The 23,887-nt window shown below is 34.4% G+C and overlaps 1 protein-coding gene across 1 annotated transcript in view; it reads right to left on the reverse strand.

Moving 5' to 3' along the window:
* The window catches only part of Lrp1b (LDL receptor related protein 1B), a 1,852,169-nt gene that overhangs the window by 946,547 nt on the left and 881,735 nt on the right, over positions 1-23,887 (reverse strand). The window contains 1 exon segment of the mRNA XM_047543195.1: positions 19,884-20,046. Within this exon segment, the coding sequence (XP_047399151.1) occupies positions 19,884-20,046 (163 nt within the window).

Consider the following 23,887-nt stretch of genomic DNA (forward strand, 5'->3'; position numbering starts at 1 on the left):
TTGTCTGACTGGTTGTTAATTGTGACCTTAGAAAATTGGTGATTTCCTAAACTCAGAGCTGCTTAGCTATGACAGAAACTCAGCATGTGCTTAGCTTCTACCTGTGTCCACCACTACATTGTGCCTTGAGTCACAGGAAGGAAAGGAAGGTGATGTGAATATGAAATTCCTGCTGTGTGCTGTACTGGGACAAAAAGAAAAAATTCTTTATGTGTGATTTAGGAGACTGTGAAACTTGGACAATTTAACTTGCTGACTTGAAAGTAGATTAAAATCTCAGGGGAAAGTTGTTTGAAGATTATGTAGAATTAGATTTCTTTTGAAATTTTGAGATTTCTTTCAGCCTGTTCCTAGGTACATTATTTTTCCTTCCCTATAACAGCAATCTAACATCAGCCTAATAGATACAGATTCTGGATGGCAACTTATCCAGAAGGAGAATTTGAAGGTTAAAAACTTAATTGTGCTTACTTACATTTATGAAAAATAATTTTGTCCCTCTTGTACTTGACTCTTCCAGGAAAAAGATATGATTGCAGGTAGGGAATAAGAGTGAAGTACAGCTATTTTAGCCTCTGTGAAAGTAGAAGAAGAACAAGATCCATACTTGGAGGAATGGATGAAATTAGACACTGAGGCATATGAAGAAGGGAGGGACATTAGTGATCTTTTTTCTTTTAAAACTGCCACCAGAGTCATCTTCTAGAGTGTTAACACATCTTTTCAATGATATCTGAAAATGAGAGAAATGAATAGGAAAATGCAGCTTATAGTGCCTGTGATATTTTGAGCAATAACATAGGTTATCTTATCTTTGACCCCAGAGTATCTTATCTTCTGCCAAGATGTAGGACACTCTTGCAAATTTGACTTACAAATGGGTTAAAATTTCAGAATACTCACAGTGTTTGACATAAGCACAAAATAACTCAAGAGGGTTCAGTTTAATTATATTTTGACATCCTAAATGGAAAGTATAAATTTAAAATGTAGAAACAGAAACAGCAATGCTATTCTTGTGTGTGTGTGTGTGTGTGTGTGTGTGTGTGTGTGTGTGTAGTGCTAGGGATTGATCCAGAGAACCACATGTGCTAGGGAAGTATTCTACTACTGAGTCACATCTCTTCAACTCAGTACTACTTTCTTTCCCCCCTCTGGTGCTGGGGATTGAACTCCAGGGTCTTCTCAAATAAATTAGGAAGTACTGTACCACTGATCTACATAAACAGTCCAGCAATACTGATTCTTGATGTTTCATTAATGGTACCTTTACTGATGGTTTATCACTGGGTTCACAAAAGCATATATTAGAATGTATCTGACATCCCACCATGCATCCTCTTTAATTCTTGTGTATTTGTGGTGGACAGTTAAACATGTTTTTTGACTTTCCATATATTCATAGAGTCTTAATCTTGAGCAAATGAAGTCTAGTTAAGCAGGCAAACAGAAGAAGTCAGGAAATGTATGTACTAAGCACAAACCTCAACCAGGGGATGATGGGAGTTTGTCATGGTCAGTCCTCAGACACCCAACGTAAATTGCTCTAATAAGCATTCCACGTGCTTCTCAAAAACTTCCAGAGAGAACCATGTCCCAAATCAAAGGGATACCTCAGTAACATGACCTACTTTGCCTTTTCATTCCTCATTTACTCTTCTTTATTCCCCATCCCTGCTTCCTGAGATAATCACACAAATAGCCTACCTTCACATAAGTAATTATATCAAATTTTCTCCTTTGGGAAGCACCCACTAAAGTCAAAGGAGACAACTCATTTCACAACAAATAGGTTTACATCATATACTTATAAATTTTTTTTTGCCCAAGTAATTTCACGTATTTCTATGTACTGACATTAAATATTTATATTACAAAATTTAATTTGGGTTGAAATTTTAAAAAATTAACTCCAAAAAACTGGTAATAATGCTCCTTGACATTGCTAGACAATTCTACTGACTGAGGACCACTTAGATTATATAGTAATTTATGAACTTATATTGAAAAGCATTAAGAGGATACAAGGCAACATCAGAATTACAATCCTTGGTTTAGTATCTATCCTAAATTACTAAACTCTGTAAAGGAATTCTGTATCCTGAACATAGCTAAAATTAGGTAAGTGGACATATTCTTAAAAGGACTGTAACTCTGACGCTGTCTGATTGTTTCTGTGGAAAGTCTACATTAGATACTGAAGAGAATAAGATCTAGAAAAGCATTATTCATAAGATGCTAGATTCAGTTCTTGTTGTTAATGTGAATTAAATGATATGTAAAGAGCTTTTATATGAAAAAATGAATCAAGGATTGAACTACAAAAAAGCAAAAGGTAGAGATAAAAGTTGGAGGAGTAAATCAAAATTTTACAAAGAGTTAATGTTCCTCTAAGAGTGTACTGAAAACTATAAGAACAGAGTTTTGTGTTACTTTTCTTAATTAGTGTCAGGTATGGAATGCAACTTAATCATTATTAAATTCTCCCTATGGGGATACAAGTTTGGTCAATAGTATTGAAGAAATTCCCCAATATTAAACTATATCCATCAGTGGTCACAATAAATAGCCTAAACTCATGAATAAACAACTACCTACCAGGTACATAGCTTTCTCCATAGAACAAGACATTCTTATTTGATTTAATTTTCAAAACTTTATGAGCATAAATGAGTAGATACTTTTTCATGTATTAAAATTCCTGTTCTTGAAAGTCAGATAAGTAACTTTCCCCCAGATTTTCATGAAATAATCAATAGGACATCAAACTATCTCTCAACCCAATGTATTTTAACATACATTCCATTTTTTCACTGTGGTCATTATAATTATGTCCATGTGGGATTACTTTGTAGTAATTTTTTGTTTTCTTATCTTTTCCATTCTTTTCTTTCCATCTGTCTGTCTGTCTGTCTTTATTGATAATAATAAAGAGATTCTGCTGGAATCCAGCTATTGAGAAGCAGTTTTAAATTCCTCATATTCTCCATGGAGAGAAAATGCTTTAAACTTTAGAGAACATGGAGTCACTCTAAAAAGGGGTAAAGTAATTTGGAATATAATAGTAGCTGGTCCAGAATTTTTCTTCTTATGGAAAAATTACATTATAATATTGTCCAACCAACTGCTAAAGCTGGTTATTCTTATGTTCTTATTTCTATTTAACCAACTATCTCAATGACTTAGTTTTAAATCATCTTCTAATTCTAGTATACAAACTCCCTTTTATCCTTCTTTTCTTCTCAAGGACCCATCTACTTAATGTAAAGCCAAATAACAATGACACACAATGAAACAGCTTCACTGATACACAGCTCATATGTGAAACAAAAGTCACTGTTCAAAGAGAACATGAATGAACATGAGCACTTGAATGAAAGTGCCATACTGGTCTCCAGTATGCTTCAAGGCAAAAAAAATCACAGAATTTGGATATTGAAATAAACCTTAGAAATCAACAGCAAAGAATTACTCAAATCCAAAATTGGGAGTCAGATTTTTGATTTAGGTCAGAGCTCTTCCAAATATGAAAAAGGAAAGGAAATAAGTTAATAATATCTACATGACCATTTGTGTCTTGGTCGTGTACATGTGATATGAATGACATATCTTACCTGTATGAAAACATCTTGGTCATTTATGGTAGTATCTATTAAGGTTGTTAAATTCTGTTTTAGTCAGAAATCTTATGATTTATTTTACACCCCATACTAGAGAATTGAATTTAGTAATTCTATGATAAAGTTATAATAATTTTAGAAGAAGTGGTTTGATTCTTACCCTTCATCGAAGTATGATAAAGTGAGAAAACTGAGAGTTTCAGTGGATAAATTCATTTTTCATTCAGTCAGTGTCTGTGCTGGGATTCAAACCTAATTCTGCTGGATTCTAGAGCACAGGATTAAAATTATGATACAACTAGTTATAACTTCTCTGTACTAGAAGATTCTCAAAAAAAATAAAAGCAAAAACTGAGGTTTAACTATTAAAAAGGAAAGTATGATAGTTTCATGACAACAAACTTGTTGCTAAGAAGGAAGTAACGAGAACTAGGCTATAACGAGGAGACTAAAGCAGAAATCGGAAATGAAAAATGACAAAGAATACTTCAGCACTTTTATCTGTAGTTGACAAGGAATTCTCTCATCTGGGTAGGTTAGTCTATGCTTCATCAGTTGTCACTAAAAATAAATGTCTGATTCAGCATCCTGTTTTAGCAGAAGTTATCTGACAGCTTGTATCTATTGTAAATGATAAGCATTAAAAAAATGTTCTCCATCTGCTAAAAAGTGAAGTCCTGGCCTCTATTATAACTAGGGAGAAAACGAGTCAGTTCCTTATTGTAGTGAAGTCCATTGTGTAAAACAGTGAACTATTAAACAATAATTCAGTCACCATTGCTTTTTAAAATTCTAGATGTGAAAATTATAGTCAAAACTTGATAATTCAGACTGTTGAAAGAGAAAAGGCAATGAAAGAAAATAATTGCAATAACTAGTAGTAATGGTAATAACATTGATAGCTCTATGCTCCAAAATAGTAAATTCTGCATATTCTAATTTTAATTAGATTGCTCCTGTCTACAAGTTTAAAACTAATCAAGAACTCTACAGAGAGGGTTTCTGGATTGAAGTATTGATCTTCATATACTTGGTAACTATGTGACACATATAAAGTGCTTTGTCTCTCCCCACCTAATTTTCTTGATTTGTATAATAAGCATAATAAATAATGCATACTTTATAGGCTTTAGTGAAGATTAGATCTATTACAAAAGCAAAGAAAATATACTAGAGCATGGCAGAGAGTAGATGCAAAATCCCCTAGCAGTCAAAAGAACAAACATCTCAATGTCATTTTGTCATTGAAACCCTTACTTAGGCAAAGTTGGATACAAAAGATGGGAATATATAAGCAAATAATAGGAATTTTTTTTACCAATTCCTAACCAGTCTTGAAATATTTTTTGTTGCTCCCACTCATATAAAATCACTGGTAGTTTCTCCAAACTCTCTCTACTCATGGTTTATATTGTTTAGTTTTCCATGACAGCCACAAATAACTAAAGTCAAGTGCTTGAGGAGAACTGTACTGGCATTGACACTGCACTGCATAGTACAGGAGCATGTGGGCGCAACGTTACAGGGCAATAGCAACAGAATTACAGTTATATGGTAGGAAAACAATCTTGTTCTTTCTAAGGACAAAAGTTTAAGATTTCATCAATAAAATTTTATAGGAGGAAGCAATGTCAGTAAGATTCAGAGGTGAAAAGAGAGGATTTGAGGACAGGTTGGCACAAAAGAGGTACCACTGTCTTCACTGTGGGGGAGTAAAAGAATAAAAATATGAATGGAGAAAAACTGTTACATTCTGGCTAAATAAGTTAATAATATCATACTCATGGTGGATTTGTCTTACCACTTACATCAACTCTTTATTATAGAGGACCAAAATGCCATTTGTGACTAAGTTCACATCCTGCCTTGGCTACGGAACTGAATATATCAGTACCATTCCATGGTGTGGATTTAGATCTTCTCTTCCAAAGGTGGGCTTTCCAGAATCTTGTTTTCTTATGAAGAAGTATGAAGACTTGGTAAACCCAAATATCCTGAAATGGTAGCTATGATAATAAGTCTCATATAACCCACATGAGACATTTTTGAGGCAACCAAACTACCAACCCTAGAAAATGACAGTTGAACCATTTTCATCTGCACAAGTGAATCAGTTAGTTTGTATTTTGACTATAACAAGAATATCATTACTCCGTTTTCTCTACTGTTATTTGATTTCTCTCATTCTACTCTTGTTGCTGGGCAGGTCTCACGTTGAGCTTTAGCTGTGTGGAAAAAGCAGTTACGGGTCCACTGACCTCTCAGTTTTGAAAGCTTTTTCCCTCTCCTCAAACTATGTCTTCAATGGTGAGCAAGAGTGCAGAAAATAAATCTAGATTCTACTCCACAAGAAATAACAATATTTACCCACTTCCTTTTACACAGCCATTATAAACTGCTTTGTGTTTAAAATTGGAAGTAAATATTCCCTTCAAATGCCAGCTTACTAACAAGGGCTAACTAGGCATGGGGAAAAAGAGCCCATTACTACAACCACAGTAAGAAATGGAGGGGGACATTTTTTTCCTGTGTTCTTTTAAGTTATGTTTTTAGGGAAACCACTCAAACACTCTTGAACTGAACACCTGTGGCCATGAAAATGCTAAGTGTGCTTCTTAGAGGTGTTTTGTTTTCCATTTAGGACATAGCTGAGCCCAGAAAGACTTAGGCTCATCCAAAAGTCACAGTTTAGTAGCTCTACGGATGATAGAAAAAAGGTACTTGTGGAATTTGATTGTGATTGAGTAGATCATAGAATTCCTGGATGTTAGCAAGAAATCAGAAAGATACAATTATTCTGAAGTAAGACATTGGTTTCCTGACTGATCCACAATTATAGTCGTGTGATCCTCATGATGTTTCTATTCTCTTCCTTATTAAACAATTAATAGCAGGTTTATAACATTTTAGCTATTTTTAAAGAAGTTTCAGGTTTATAGAAAACCAGACAGATAATATAGAATCCTCATATTCTTCCTCTCTTCCTCACAGTTTCCCCCACAATGATATCTTGCATTAGTGTGTTACCCAGGCTACATTTAATGAAACTATATGGATGCATTATAGTTATATAAGTTCATAGTTTATGACAGAGTTCTCTCTTCATGTTTTGACGAGTTCTATAGGTTTTGGCAAATGCATAGTGACATGTGTCAATCATTGTAGGACCATACAGAACAATTTTGGCACTTTAAAAGTTCTCTGTCCTCCACTGCTCATCCGTTCTTTTCCCCTGTTCCAATCACAGAAACCACTTATTTTTCTTTTACTTCTTCTATAGCTTTTTTTTTCTTTTTCAAAATCTTATATAACTTCTTCTTCTTTTAAATTTCCTGCAACAAATTATATATGTTATATCTATGTATCTTCATGGAGCTTATACAAACTTGGAGCTGCCCCACATTAAGGTACAAAATCCTCACATTATATAATCAAAAATAACATGTTCCTCAGGGTTGATACCCAGTCTTCTAGATGAATGGCTCATTGTGGGTATAGTTTAGTGGGAAAGAATGTAGGCTGTAGGATACCACTGCTTAAATTTGAGTCCCCACTGTAACACTTAGTAGCTCTTTTAACCTTGGACAGGTAATTTCACGTCTCCAAGTCTCATCAATAAAATGAGGTGGTAGAGTTACATTCCTTACAAGATACAATGAAGAATAAAAGTAACAGAACTGCTGGTTCAAAATAAACAGTAACATTTTTCTTCATATTATTTCTTTTCTTTCTGTCTTTGGTTCTCTTTGAAAGAAAATGGGCCATGCATATAGCAGTGAACCCAACTATAATGCATAACTATAAAGCTCTACCAAAGAAAGGAAGGAAGGAAGGAAGGAAAGAAGAAAGGAAGAAATAAAAAAGAAAGAAAGAAAAAAAGAGAAAATGGGTCAGAGAAGTAAGTTCACATTCTGAAGTAATGTAAAGTATAGGAAATAAAACTGTGAAGTTCAAAACTAGTTCACTGACTCCATTTTCCATGTGAATGGATGAAACAGTCTAGAATTTAGGTAAAGGATGATAAGATGACAAGATGCACTGGGATCCTTCAGATCATACATGAGAAGATGTTCAAAAACATTACCTCCATCATGAATTGGCTCACAGAGCAGAACCAATCTCACTCTGAACCTCAGGTAAAGAATTTACTCTCACTATCCAGGGAAGGAGGCAGGACAGGATGTTCCATGAAGAACTGCATTATAATACTCTCCCCCCTGCTTTGCATATACTTCTACAGTATGAATTATAGCAATATTCTCATGAAAAAGATATAAAGGAATATCTATCCTACTTCAAATCTTTAATAATACTACTTCCCACAAAGTGCCATGGTTCAGATATCATAAAAGTACTATTAATTACGGGTACTTAAGGAAAGAGTCTTAAGTCTGCTAAATTTACTCATAATATTACTGGCTAAAATGAATATCAGTGTTTTATTTGGGAAAAAAGGGATTTCAGTTCTAGTCACATTGTATTTAAACTCTCTTAGATTATGAAACAAGTTGTATGAAGTATTGATATTGACTGTTGTTCATCTTAATTTTATTAATTTTAATGAATACACAGTCGTTTTGTAAAATTGTGAAGCATTAGATCAGCTGATAAGTGAGATATTAGACATATAATAATGTTACAAATATAGACTTTAACAAATCAGGCATGGCTTAAAATTTTTCTCTGTGAAGCACCTTTGAATTTATGCATTATTGGTCTGCTTGTCCTATTTGGGTACTACCTGACATTGAATAATAGGAACATATACAGATTTTATGAGTAACATGATGTAAAGGAGGCAGAATTTTCATCATGTAGTTTATTTCATAACTAATCTTTCCCTTATAGTCAATCTCTGAACCTATACCTTATATATTGGGAAGTCACCAAGGATCTCTAGAGTATTGTTCCCTATGGGATACACTAGAGATATGTCTATAAATTTAGCATCTTCAAATTCAGAAACACACTTGATACTCATAGAGCTTCAGTGATTACTTTGTTGAGGTGAGCATCACCTTCACTGTTGTTATTGATGAAGTTGTCACTGCCGTCTTTGTCATCATCATCATTGTCGCCAGTATTACCATACTTATCTAGTATTTGCAGAGCTTTGATAAAGAACCCCGAAATATCCATCAGAAAGAATACAATTTTGTTCTCAAGGAGTTCATATTTCACAGCAAATATTCCCATGACATTGATCCCATATATTTCTCTTCTGTTTTCACTGAAATCATCTCAGCTTTACCTTTTTCAATTCTTTCTCCTAACAGAAACTTTATTATGCTCAGATATCTATCATTCCTAAGCCTTACCACCACCAAAGCCTGCATGACTCAGGAGAAACTGAACCCACCTGCAGATCTTGGGGTGGGCTCTGACTAATCTAACACCAACCAGCACAAAAGACACGAGCCTAACTTACAAAATCCTTTGTCTTTTCAACACTTAAAAGTTGAAAGGACAAGAAATAGTGGTGAAATATGTAAAGCCCCAGGGGGAGGATATTCCTCCCTGCTAGCTTCAGATGTAATGTAGAGCACAACAGACTACAAAGACACTCCAGTTAGAAGCATGGGTAAAGGAGAACAATGGGCAAAGCGATACTTTGAAGAGAAAAGAATGAGCCCATCAAGTGAGTTCCTAACCTACAAAGTAGGGGGTCTTCACTTTATATTCTGGCTCTGGACCAATGAATTAAGTCTGGACCTTTCCTGGACCTGGACATGCATCTGGTTCTGGACCTGGCTTTAGAACAATTACCACTGGGTAGCTCCAAATTATTCCTTTTTTAAGGAGAGGTATTTTGTTTCTTTGCTTTCTATTTTTTTTCCTTTTTTTATTTTTTATTTTTTCATTAGTCCATCATTTTACATGGATGTGAAGGGAGTCAGTGGGTGCAGATATCTTGCCTTTGGTTCATACATTGCCATTCAAAAGGACATGATGGAGAGAACTGATCATCTCCTGGAGATCTTGTACTTCAATCTAAATGGAAAGCATTCGATGTATTGGGGGTGGGGGATATGGGGAAGAGAAGCATTTAAATATCTGGTAGCCAGAGGAGAATATTCTGGCAGAAATGGTCAAGTATCCATTTATTTGTTGAAGGGAATCTAGGTTGGTTCCACAATCTAGCTATTGTGAATTGAGCTGCTATAAACATTGATGTGGCTCAGTTACTGTAGCATGCTAATTTAAAGTCCTTTGGGTTTAAACCGAGGAGTGGGGTAACTGGGTCAAAAGGTGGGTCCATTCCAAGTTTTCTGAGGATTTTCCACACTGCTTTCCATATTATTCAGTCATAAAGAAGAATAATATTATGGCATTTGCAGATAAATTGATGGAATTGGAGAATACCATGCTAAGTGAAATAAGCCAAGCCCAAAAAACCAAAGCCCAAATATTTTCCATGATAAGTTGATGATGATATATAATGGGGGTGGTGGGTGGGGGTGAGAGAAGAATGGAGGAACTTTAGACTAGGTAGAAGGAAATGAGAGGGAGGGGGTATGAAAAATGGTGGAATGAGACAGACATCATTACCCTATGTACATGTATGATTACACAAATGGTATGAATCTACATCGTGTACAACCATAGAAACAAAATGATGTACCCCATTTGTGTACAATGAATCAAAATGCAGTCTGTAATTTTTTTTTTTAATACACTTAAAAGAAAAAGACATGGCCGAGTATTCTTTGAAAATTCATGTTCCCATTTCCATAATATGATGTTGTAGCACACAAGCTTCTGCCTATCCCAGTGCCAAACTTGCCCAGTCACCTTGCATTTAGCTGTATCCATATATCTTCATTACTTTCCCCTTCTGTTAGTTTAAAACAGAATATGCCATGGACCTAAAAAAATTCTAGAGTTACAAAATGGAAAGAACTTCAGGTACAGTGGTGCATGCCTGTAATCCCAACAATTTAGGGTGCTGAGGCAGGAGAATTGCCAAGTTCAAAGCCAACCTTAGTAACCTAGCAAAACCTAGGTAACTTAGCAAGACCCTGTTTCAAAATACAACACAAAACAGGCTGGAGATGTGGCTCAGTGTTTAAGCACCCCTGGGTTCAATCCCTGGCAACAAAAAGAAGAAAAAAGAAAAAAAAAGAAAGTACATTCCATTTTAGGACCTAGACTGGATGTTAACAGAAAGGAGGAATACCATATTTTTATTTTGCTTTTTAATTTCATTTTACATTATACAAATTTAGAAAATAAACATTGGAATTTTCTAAATAGATCAGCTGTTAATGAAGTACTCATTGTTGTCTTCATTTATTATCAAGAAGATCAGATGCAAAAATTATTAGTTTTATTTCTCCCTCAAAATATAAAATTATTTTAAGATGTTATTAGGCCATATTTACCATAGTTAATGATTTGCCTAAGCACAATTTTTACTCCAGTTGCTTACAAAGACAATTATCTCACTACCTGCCCACCCACCTTAAAAGCCAAATACCTTCAACATGTGCCTTTCTTTTCATATGGCTAAAAGACAATCTTGAGTAAAAACCACAGTACATTAGAAAACATCCATCCTGACCCTAAAGCCAGGCCAATTTGTCCCTAGTTAAACTTCTAAGAGTTTGACTAAGGGAAAATATCAAATTGGGTTCAATATCTTGCAAGTGTCAGCAGTCAGAACAAACTCAGCACGGAAGCTAAATGCTGGTTTCAGTTTTCCTCCTCCTTCCCTGGTTGAATATGGCTGTATGTCTCACAACAAATCCCAAATTTGTTTTATGTAGTAAAGATGGTAACATATAGGCAGATTGGTGCCAAATACTTATTTTAATGTTTTAATGTCTGTCTTTTCCCTGTGGAGTTTATAAATAAAGATTCAGTATTTGAAAATAACATTTGTGCCTCATACATTATTTACCTTAGAAATTTTAAATAAATCACTGTTTAGTATTTTTGTTGTTGTATGATTTGGTATACTATAATAACAAGATCTCCTCATTGTAATGTTTGCTATTTCATGCATTTTTTTAATATTCTTAGAACAACTGGATAATAGATCATAACATTTCATGTTTGATGTCCTGATCATACCTGATTGATACAGGGAAGTTGCGATAATACTTTCAAAAGTAGTAAGACTGCCACATAGAACTCTATGTAGGGAATAGCTAGAAATAATTTTAAACTACTTGAAAATATAAAAATTTTCTTGTTTAATATTGGCACCAATTCTTTTAGTATATCAACTATTCTGTAGCAGAGAGTAAGGAAGTTTTTTCAGCCACTTGAGAATTATTATATAAGTGAAACAATAATTTACTTAATACCACCCCAGTGGTTTGGAAACATTCATATAGCTTCCAAAATTGTTGGAAAATCTGAGAGAATAAAAACAACCATCAGTTTCATAAACTATTTCTTTAAAGATAAAAATAGAGATGCTAAGGTTGTTATCCAGAATGCTCCTGCCCCAGCCTCTTCTCAGTGTTGCATAACATATTACAGAAAAAATGTATTGCTTGCCTTGAAAATAGATAAAAAAAAAAAAATATTCCTCTGAAAGACTTGAAATGACCTTGGTTAGAAGGAAATGGAAGAAATCTCTAAGAAGGGGAAGTGAGGATCTGAAACAAAACAATATTTGTCCACATTCCAAACAGGTGGAAATAGTGAAATGAGATGACTCAGTGCCTGAGAGGAAGAGCTGCACCTGAAAAATGACATAAAACAGTGGTTGTATTTGATGATGTCAGTCCCTGAATTCATTTTCCTTTCTTATGCAAGCTCAGCCCCAATTTCAGTTCCATGTCTGTCTGTACTTTATCTGCTAATGGTAAAAACAGTCTAATATGACTCATTTGTGTGGACATGCTCCCCAGTTTTAACTAAGAAACAAGAGGCAATGTCTGTTCTGGAACCTTTTCCATGTTGAATGAGGAAAACTGAATTTTTTTAAAACTGAATACTATGGTTCTACATAGGATCCCTAGAACTTCAGCAGACAGCGTAGGACCATAGGGAATTAACCTGGAAAAATTATACTGAAGATCACATCACAAAGTAAAGGGGTAGGAGGAGCCCAAGTATTGAATAATATTGTTAAGTCACTGAAGTAATCAACCCTGGGATTGTCTTAAATCTACACTTTCTAAGGAAGATAATAAAATCCTTCTTATTTAAGTTATATTCAGTTATATTTCTGTTACTAAACCTATTTGTGTCAACAGCATTAATCAGAGTGGGAATTCAGAGAAGAATTTTTAATTTTTTATAGTTAGTGATCAGAAAGAGGGTTAGGAAGACACTGAATATAGTTATGCGAAACAGAATTGTAAACTCAGTATTTTAGAGACAAACTGAAAACACATAAAAAAACTTATATAGTAAAAAGAAACACAATAACAGAGTGAACAAATAGAAATGTGCAATGTTTTACATTATGTTTCCAAAAAGATATCTGTATTCCTGGGTTTACTTGGCATTATTCATAATATTCAAGATGTGGGATCATCTAAGTGTCCATCAATGGATATACATGAATATATATATATGAATTTTGTTTATTCATATACATGTATTATATATACATATATATGTATATATATAAAATTTAAATTCCCACCAACAATGTAAAAGACTTCCCTTTTTTGAAGGAGCGGTATCATTCTTAAAGACAGATATAAACTTAGTTTCCCTCAGAATATTCCTGTCTTTAAGAATGGTACCTCTTCTTCAGAAGGGGAAGTCTTCTACACTATTGGTGGGAATGTAAATTATCATAGCCATTATGGTAAATAGTATTAAGGTTCCTCAAAAACCTAACACTAGAAATATCTACCATATAATACAGCAATCACACTACTAAGTATATATCAAGCACAACTAGTCATTATGTCAAAAGATATCTGTGTTCCTGGGTTTGGTTGGCACTATTTGTAATATTCAGGATGTGGGATCATCTAAGTTTCCATCAATGGATGAATGAATAAAATAAATTCATACATATATGTGTATATACATGTGTGTGTATGTATGTACGCATGCACATACACTATGAAATATTATTCAGGCATAAAAAGATAAAATATTGTTCTCTGTGACTACATGGATGAGCCATGAGCCTAGAGGGCATCATGCTAGGTGAAATAAGCCAGTCACAGAAAGACAAATACTGTGTCTTTCCATTCATATATAGTAGCTATAAAAGTTGATCTTACAAAGACAGAAAGGAGAACAATAGTTACCAGTGGGTGAGAGCGGTGAGAGTTAGGTAGATATGGAATATTTGGTTAGTGGGAATGGAGTTACTATTAGGATAAATAAGTTCTAAGGTTCTATAATATGATAGGGTCACTGTACTTAATAATAACACTGTATATTTCTTTTTTTAATTATTTTTAAAAATTTTTACAGACTGCATTTTGATTCATATACACAAATGGGGTACATCATTTCATTTCTATGATTGTACACAATAGATTCATACAGTTCATGTAATGATGTCTGTCTCATTTCACCATTTTTCATACCTCCCCCATTTCCCTCTACATAATCTAAAGTTCCTCCATTCTTCTCTTAGCCCACTCCCCTCAACCCCCATTATATATCATTATCCACTTATCAGGGAAAACATTCAGGAGGAGCCTATTTGGGGGCCTAATTTTCCCACAATGTAGGCTGAGAAATTTAAAAGCAAAATGTCTCTAACAATTCTACTTATTTCCCATTGCAAGTAATTTTGTGAGCAAGTTTTCAATCTGGAACCTGGGTTGGCACAGAGAGCCACCTACAAAATGAGAAACCTGCTATCTTCCTTGAAGATCTCCTTATTACAAACCTTTTTCATGTACATAGACAAATCTCCTTCATTTTCCAGCTTCCTACATTCACACAGGATCTCAGATGAGAATTTTATCAGTCGGGCCTGCTCCTTGTTGACTGTTAACCTTGATTGTATTTTTAATTCCACAGCTATTATTAACTTGACCAACATAGGAAGTGCAGGTGGCTGATGGGAAAAAGTCTCGTAACTATTAAATAGTTTCTGAGGCTTGGGCTTCACTCTCTTGTCTCCTGGAAGATGGCCTGCTCTCACAGTGAACAAAGACAGTACACTTTCCTCCTATTGATGGGGAGTTCACAGATTCACAAATAAATCCTGCAAGTCACTCTTCCTTCCACTTTATGCAAGTCAAAAGTCTATCTTACATACTTGGAAAACATTAACTTTCTATTGTTTTACTTAACATGGGGGAATTTCCTCCCTCCCTCAATTAACCTTCTCACATAATTTCATTAGACCTGAGATCTATGGATTATATAAAAAGTCCCTCCAAATATGTTTCTCCCAAATTTCCAACTCCAACTTCAATATCTTCATCAAAATATCTTTTTAATTTTACTCTGCTTTCCTAATAATTATCTGACTTAAGATTAATTGGTCCCCTTTCTTTCAGTATTGTTAAGACAATTCATATTCATGATGAAAGGCACTACTGCCTCAAGTCCAGTGTGAAGGTTTTAATTTAATAGGAAGCTGAGGGCCACATCTTAGAACCAAATTCATACATGGGTGCCACTTTTGACTACAGTGACAACCTTCATTAGACCCACATACTACATGATGCACTATTGAAGCAATGTCATGTTCAAAAATGTAGTTCAACAGACAAAGATAACTATGAAGAAATTTTATTCTTTACCTGTATCTTTTGAAAAATATTGAAATTCACAGAAATGTATATTTCACAACCTGAATTGTTAAAACAGCATTTGTGTTTTTGCATTTCCCTTTGGTGAAGTTCAGGCCATGCTACCCTGAAAAAATGGCATCTTAGCATTTGAGAAAACAGCAGAAGCAGGTAGGTGACTCATTCACATTTTCCTTTGAAGCAGGCCACAAAAAGAATTCTCTGACTTTGCTGGGACAAAGGTCTTAAGACTTTCTTTCTTTTCTCATTTTTTTCTATTGATTCTTTCTAGTTATACATGACAGTAAAATCCATTTTGACATAATTATAAAAGCATGGAATATGTCCTATTCTAATTCAGGTACTATGACTTTCATGTCAGAGGTACCCACATTGCACTGGGAGGAAAGGAACGCCCTTTATCTCTGAAGACACAGGCATAACCTAGAATCAGGACAAAACGGGCTTGCTAAATCACCCCCACCCACTAGATCTCACCCTTTGGTTCAATCATACTTCTCTACAACCACCCACTTCTTCATCAAACAGCATAAAAATACACATTTCTCTGCTTCTTTGGAGTTTCATTTCTGAAGGCTCTTGTGTCATGTAAAATTTACAATAAATATGTTTGTTTGTTCTTCTCCTGCTAATAATGTCTTTTTCATAGATGCCTCAGCCATGAGCCTAGCCATGGTCCTTGTTCCCCTGTGCGCTCATACCCACAGAGGCTGTGTACGTCTCTCCTTCAACACCATATACAAATTTCACCTTCATTTCTAAGCTATGCCCCTTTTTTTCCTTATTTCCTCTCCTCTTCTTCAATACTTTATTATATGATAAATTTAGACTGTATAAAATGAACCTTTTTTTTATTATTGTAAACAAATGGGATACATGTTGTTTCTCTGTTTGTATATGAAAGCTTATAGTAAGATGGGAATGGAGCTGAAATGTGGTTATCACTGATGGGGTAAGACATTAGTCTCATCACTCTACTCATAATGTTGTCATAATTGTCGAAAATGTTAGTACTTCCTTGAAGCAACATGAAATAAAAAAACTTCTCACAGTCTATTAAAACTTTTCAAGTGTTTTACCTCTTTAATTCTCCCAACAGCCCTGAAGGCTGTGAATCATTATTCACATCTCTGTGGTGAGAAGACAAAGTTACAAAGAAGCATCCAAAGTCACACCATTTGTAGTTGGGGAAACCAGAATTTGATCACAGGGAGAGTGATGTTATTACCAAGCTCTTATCCATTAAAAAGATAGAAACACTAGTTTTGACAATGGTTGGACTATAATCTTTATGCCACCTTCTAACACCAGTAACTCCATAGAAATCATTTTTGAAAAATTTTCAAGGAGCCATTGTAAAGAAACATTGAAAACACTTTGAAAGAAGGAAGAAAATCTCAACAACTATCTCCAGAAAAATCTCAACAACTGAATTAATGAGTCAAAGTCAACATCTAAAAATTTAAGAGAATGTAAAAACAAGTTTGACTAAACAAAACCCTTCTGGAGAAATTTGAATTACAGCCTAATTCAAGTCATAATTAGAGTCCAGAGAAAATTAGTAATCTATGTCAAAACTGGAATGAACTAAAAACAAAGAATAAATTTAGAAAGAAGATAATAAGCATTCCATAACATAACAAAGGGAATACAAGTTAAGAAAATTCAAGTTAAAAATACAGCCAAGTAAATGTTAACTATTTCAATGCAGTATTTTGGGAAGTGCTGGGAGCCATCCTTGACTGGAGATTCCTAGGAGAATCTGGTGAAGTCTGAATCATTAACTAGGAATGCCTAGCCTCAGGAATTCACAGTTGGCTATCCATTGTTTGAGAATGCCTGAGTCATGTGGTATCCTGTGTTAGCTCACTGCTCAGGAGCACCAGAGATGGGAGTGACCCACTAGAGCTAAATGGCCTGCTTACCACTACCCTGTATCCTGTCTATCTTACAACTCCTACCTGTCCCCTTTGATCTGTACCTGCTATAAATAAAGCAAGCAGGCTACTTACTTGTTAGAGTCAGACCCTTTGGACAGCTCAATCATCACACCCTGGCTTCAAAAATATTCTTGTCTTTTTGTCTTTATTTCTGATATATATATATATATATATATATATATATATATATATATATATATATATATATTTGTTAGTTTTTATTTCACATTCAGCCCATCCCTCCAATGGGAACCCTTTCTCTCATGTGGGATATGAGTAAGGCAAATCTTCCATTTGCAAACCTATTAAAGTCAAACTGAGAGTTAGGTCAGATAATTAGTGTATTCTGATATTTCTGAACTGAAGTTAGGCAAACAAGTGAGAGTTAGGTCAGATAATTAGTGTATTCTGATATTTCTGAACTGAAGTTAGGCAGACAAGTGATAAACAGGCAGGATGTGTATGTCACCTTGCACATACACACCCTGCTTAGGGTGCTTAGAACATTTCCCCTTCGGCAGCTCATGTGGGTTTATTCTAGCCAAACTATCCGCATTACTCTGAAGCAAGTCCAAGTTAAAGGAAAGCTAATGGAAAACCAAAACAAAACAAAACAAAAACTACTCTTACTTTCCTAGAGAGCATCACATTAATCTTAGCCAAATTTCCATCAAGACAATAGTGGAATATAGCTGAAAGTGTTCTGTTGCACACAGACCTATATTTTAAAAGAGCAGAGCTTTTGCTTCTCTGATCTCTATAGTTCGTGATTGAAAAACTGTGCTAGAGAGAGAGAGCAAATAAAAAATTCCAAAGAACCTATTGTGATAAATGATACATGACAAAATTACATTTAAACAGTTAGTAGGCCCTAAGGAATCCAGCAGAGAATAAGTGCAAACAATGTGGGGTTTTCTTCTCCTAATTTCATTGACAAAAATGACAAAATATGGTTATTTCACATAAAGATAGGGAGAAATAGGAAGCCTGAAAACATAAAATAAGTTGTTGTTCAGAAAGAGAGATGATGTTCACATATATTTCAGATTGGCAGTTTTATTTGGAAGGGATCTCTAGATCTTTGCTTTCAAGAATGGGACCGGTTAACAGTAGTACAAAGAGAGAAGAGACACAATAGCTTTACCTCTTAACATTATAGACAAGCAAAACTATCTAAAGACTAATTTGAAATTCAGTTAGTACATCCTGGAAAAAACATGCAAGCAAATATATTTCTAAATAGGATGCCAAAAGAATGTTGTTAACACATTTGTAAATTTCCAATTCTTTCTTACTACCCTTATCCAACCACCCAAACAAATCAGTTTAAATACAACTTCTTTTACTAATGTCTTTTGAAGCATCGCTGCAGTCAAGTAACCATCTGCCACAAATACAAATAGAGCTACATTCAAGAATTATATTACACAGCCTTCCTAGCAAAGTTCTTAACGTGCAAGCTGTTCTTGTCAAAATCAGAACCATTGTGATGATGCATCTTAATATTCAATCAGACTTTAAGTAAAGAGTGACAAAAGTCCACATATGGATGACAGCTGTTTCTTCAGTAAATATTTTCCCATTTATTGAATGGAGGCTTATGGCAGTTTACGATATGTTCCATCAGACATTTCAGCCTGAACTGCCTGAGGACTATTAAAACAATAATAAGAATAAAATCCCAGTTTTCTAATCTTTGCTTTAATTTACATCTTCAAAAATAGTCAGTCTTCCAATTAAAGCGGTAGACAATGTCATTTGCTGTACAGGATTCTTGCCTAATACTGACTGATGAAAAAATTGAATTCACTGGACTCCATACCTTTTTGTTCCTCACCTCTAAAGATAACACTATGTTTGTAAAATAAAGTCATAATTTCACTATTGATTTCATGTTCTACACATATGAACAAAGTTGATGTGAAGTTAAACACTTTAGGACTGTATTTTGATGAATAGTGAAATATTAAAAAGGATTAATGAGTCTATTATCTAATAGAAGGTCATAGAGTGTAAGGCCTCTTTTTAACCAATAAACTAGATTGAAAATTAAAAAGTTAAGAAAAATAGAGATGAATTCTGATGAGGTATTTATTAACTCCATAATAACTCTGGGTTTACATATCAATAGTTATAGAAAAAAAGTTATACTATGAAATAAAAAAAAATCCCTACTGCTTTAGAATACAGTTGAAAGTATGTTGTGTTCCTTTTATAAATCCTAACTGTTACGCTGAACCTGTATTAACAGTACACCTTTCAAGTAGCATTTGTGAAATCTGCTAACTATAAGATCCCCTACTAAGTCTCAACATAGCTCATCTCTTTAACCTAAAACTATCCTGAGGCTGTAGCCTGGTGATAGAGCAATTCATAGGAGGGTAGAAGGTTGTGTGTGTCTTAGGTTAGGCCTGTAATATCAATCTGCTAAGAAATTGGTATTCCCAGCTTCTGAATGATGAGTTATAGCTTTCTTTTCCTTCCTGCAATACAGATGTTAAAATTTTTTTTTTCTTTTAAAATTTTGAGCCTATATTCTTATCATTTTCCCCAACTCTTGTCAGACGTTGATCTTTTTTTTCCCAGGGGAAACTTTCACAAACCAAATATGATAAAGAAGAATTTCTTACCCTGCTATTGGATCTACTGCTATTGCCTTAGGATTACGAAGCTCCAGATCAATCAGGGTGACACACACAGACCCATTGTAATTACAAACAAAGATCCGGTCACTGACATGGTCCACAAAATAGAGATTTTGGGTGAGCCAATCAATCGCCATTTGTTCCACATCTGAAAAACATATAAACAGATACATAAAAATGTTGAATCATAGGTACAATCTAGCATCATAAGCCAAAGAGTATACGTATGTCATCACAGTACAGGAACTTTTATGATAAGAAATTACAAAGAAAATCTCTTGCTATACCAAAATAAGCAGCTTGATTATGTAAAATAATGATTGCTTCTTCATAACTTGTTATTATCTGAAGATTGGAGATCCACTAAAATGGACAAAAGAATTCCTAAATACAGGTATTGAAAATACAAACTTCCCCTTACTTTTTGCAATTGTCCAAAGTAGTTCATTTAATCCAATGACCATAAGAGGTTCAGTGGCACAACTAAAATTTATAGTAATAAGAGAAATAAATAATTTTTGTGAACTTAAGGCAAGTTCTGGTTTTCAAATCCCTTTTTCTTTTTTCTGTTTTGGTACCAGGGATTGAACTCAGGGGCACTCAACCACTAAGCTACATCCTTAGTCATTTTTTTATATTTTATTTAGAGACAGGGTCTCACTGAGTTGCTTAGCCCCTCACTTTTGCTGAGGCTGGTTTTGAACTCACTATCTTCCTGCCTCAATCTCCCAAGCCACTGGTATGTGCAATCACACCTGGCTCAGATCCTTATTCACTAAAAACAAAATAGAAACAGATGTAGAGGTGAAAAGAGAACTATAATAATGTTTATTTACAAAAGTTTGCAAAACTTGGAAATAAAGATAAAAGAGGGGTGACAGTTTCTTTCAATGGTATACTTACTTATGCATTGTAAAAAAGATCTGGACAAGCAAGGATTAATTCTCTGGAAGAGATGAAGGGAATATCCCATATCTCTGCTGTTTAATAAAGTAGATACTACCAAATGTGTCTATTGAGCACCTAACAAATAATGCTCTGACCGAGAAATGGAATCCTTAGTGTATTATATTTTAATTAATTTAAATTTAAATTCAAATAGCATGGGAAGCTAGTGGCTTCTGTGGCTAGCACAGCTATTGAAGAATATATCTGTCTGACTTGAGCATTTTTTATTTGATTAAACTTATACACTGTGAAATTGCATGTTAATTTGTAGATAGTTATCTGATAAAAAGAATAACCCCTAAGTGTGGTTTTATTATCATGTGAAGTATTAAACATTTTTCACCTAACTTACATATCTCATTTAAATATTCTTATTATTTAAAATGCTTATCAATATCCAATTTCATTAATGCTATTACCCTAGTGATACTGGTCTGGTTCCTTCAGTAATGCCATATCTAAATTTCTGACCCTTGTTCACTCTATATTTTATGAATGCCATGCTTTTAATTTTTAGAAATTACAGTAGTCCCGCCATGCTTTTAATTTTTAAAAATTACAGTAATCCCTCCCTGTTCTTAAGAGATATATTCAGAAACACCCAGTAGATAACTGAAACTGTAAATAATACCAAAAACCTATGTACCCTGCATTTTTCCTATATATGCATGCCTATAATAAAGTTTATTTATAAATTAAGCATGAGAAAAGCAATAATAAAACATAGCAATTATAATAAAATATTGCAATGAAATGTCATATTGTAATCATATAAACGTGTTATCATGGTTGCTCTTCTCCTCTCTCACTCTGAATATCTTATTCTACTCCACTGACTACAACTGACCATAAGTAAAGGAAACCACAGAAAGCAAGACCACAGATAAGGAGGGGTTTCTATATACTTTTGACAGGTAATAGACATGAGTGAAAGGAACATGAAGCCAAGTAGATAATTCTATAGACTAAGCCTATGCTAGCTCTTTCCACATGTTTGTGTTTTTGCTTTTTAAGCAATTTCCCAGGACCATTCTGGCCTTGCTCAGCTTAAGTAAATAGAATATATTACAACTTATGATAAGCAACTTGGGTTATCAGGGTTAAGGGTAATACATGTGCAATGACTCTGTATATAGATGGAAACACACATGACCCTGACTTGGAATCAATAGGGATGAAAAGGGACATTTGTGACCTTTACATAGACCACAGATTCTAAGACTCAGGAAAATAAAATAATTAAAAGCAAAGTTCACAAACTATAAAATCTATAAAAACAAATTCACATGGATCTTTAGATCTTTAACAGATTATTTTAATCTTCCTGTAATTATAATTATTTTCCACACCCTGTCCCCACCATGCGTTTTGCTTGGTTACTTATGGGTAGAATCCTGAGCAGTATGGGTTAGATATCCTATATTATCCAACTGTCATTCAAGAGCTAGGAGGTATTGCTTGGACAGGATTCTCCAAAGACTTTCCATTAAATCTCAATAAAAGCTGGGACACAAAGAAGGTTGTTAATCTCCTCTTTGAGACAACCCACTCTTCTTTTTGAGAATGTTTCCTCTTTCCTTCCTAATACACTTTGACTAGTCCTTTTGTCTTGTTTGAAATCTCATGTGAGAACACAAGAGCAGAGAAACAAGTGTAATCCTGGTTATAGTTTGATATTTCTTTGCTTGAACGCTATATAGACCTCTTAATTGACTAAAGAGAGTGACAGGATTCATAACCGGCTTGTCTGAGATCAGGCGCGTTGGTATATTGAATATTTTAAGTTGAATGAAGTTGAGAAACAGCAAGTGTAAGAAGGGCTCTCCCTTTATCCCCTGAAGAAAGTCAAGACCCTCACGTGAAACATATCATCCCTATTTCCAAAGGAAAGCAACATCCTTAATCCCAAATGCAGAACACCGAGAAGAACCTGACTAAGCAGATCTTCCTAAATTTCCCCCAGTTAATTATCCTTAGCTCATGCCTATGTCCTACCATGTTTTTCTATGACCTTTTGTGTTCCATCAAACCTAGTATAAATATACTCACATTTAACCATTTTCTCAGGTTTTCATGTCTTACAAAGACTCCCCTATCACGTAAAACTTACACTAAATAAATTTGTTAATCTGTCCTTTTTGGTCAAATTTGCACCATACTGGAGAAACCAAAATGGACACAGGAATTTTGTTTTTTTCTGTAAGACTTAACTTCTTCAATCTGAATATAAATATTTTTCCTACTCTAAGCCTCAAAATACTTCCTCAGTAACATGCTACTTCAGTGAATGATGATCCCTCAACAGAGAGACAAACATAATCATATATGCCAGCATTACCATTCATAATGTTACATTGTGAAAATAAGGAAGAGAAAGCAGCAACTTTGTGGGAATTCCTGTCATCTCCTACAAGGATAAGCAGAAAGCACATATTACAATTCATTGCATACAGATTTTTTAGGTCATCTATTATATTTTCATTCCTGAATTATGTAGCTTTTATGAAAACATAAATATTTAAATTTTACCCAACATGCAAGGAGATTTTATCAACCAACTCAGCAATCAGGATTTTTAAAAGTCTGAATTATTTTTGTCTCCAAAAAAGCTGGGAAAGCATGCTTTGTTTTGATTTTGAATCTCTTTGCATTATTATATCAGCAAGGGCTCAGAACTCACTGCTTCAAAAGCCATTTCAAATACCTTGGGTTTAGGTAAAGTATGTGCCAGAGTCCATTCAAGGCCCCATCCCTCATGCTGAGCATGCAGTTGCTTTAGTCTGAGCAATTGTACTTTCAGACAAAAGAGCTATTTGACAGCATTCCTACCTTCTTTCAACTCTTTATCATTTCAGAAGATTCTCTGTTACTAAAACAATAGGTATCCTTAATAGCAGTCCAAGTTTGAAGTAGTGAGAGCAGTGAGGTCTCACTAAAGAGCTTAATTAGTCAAACACTTCCTAATTGTGGGGAATTGGTTTTATTTATTTATTTTTTCTTTTCTTACAGTCTAAGTTTCTGTCTTTAATGTAATTTGTATT

This window comes from Sciurus carolinensis, chromosome 3 (assembly GCF_902686445.1).
Source record: "Sciurus carolinensis chromosome 3, mSciCar1.2, whole genome shotgun sequence".
In the NCBI taxonomy this organism is placed as follows: domain Eukaryota; kingdom Metazoa; phylum Chordata; class Mammalia; order Rodentia; family Sciuridae; genus Sciurus; species Sciurus carolinensis.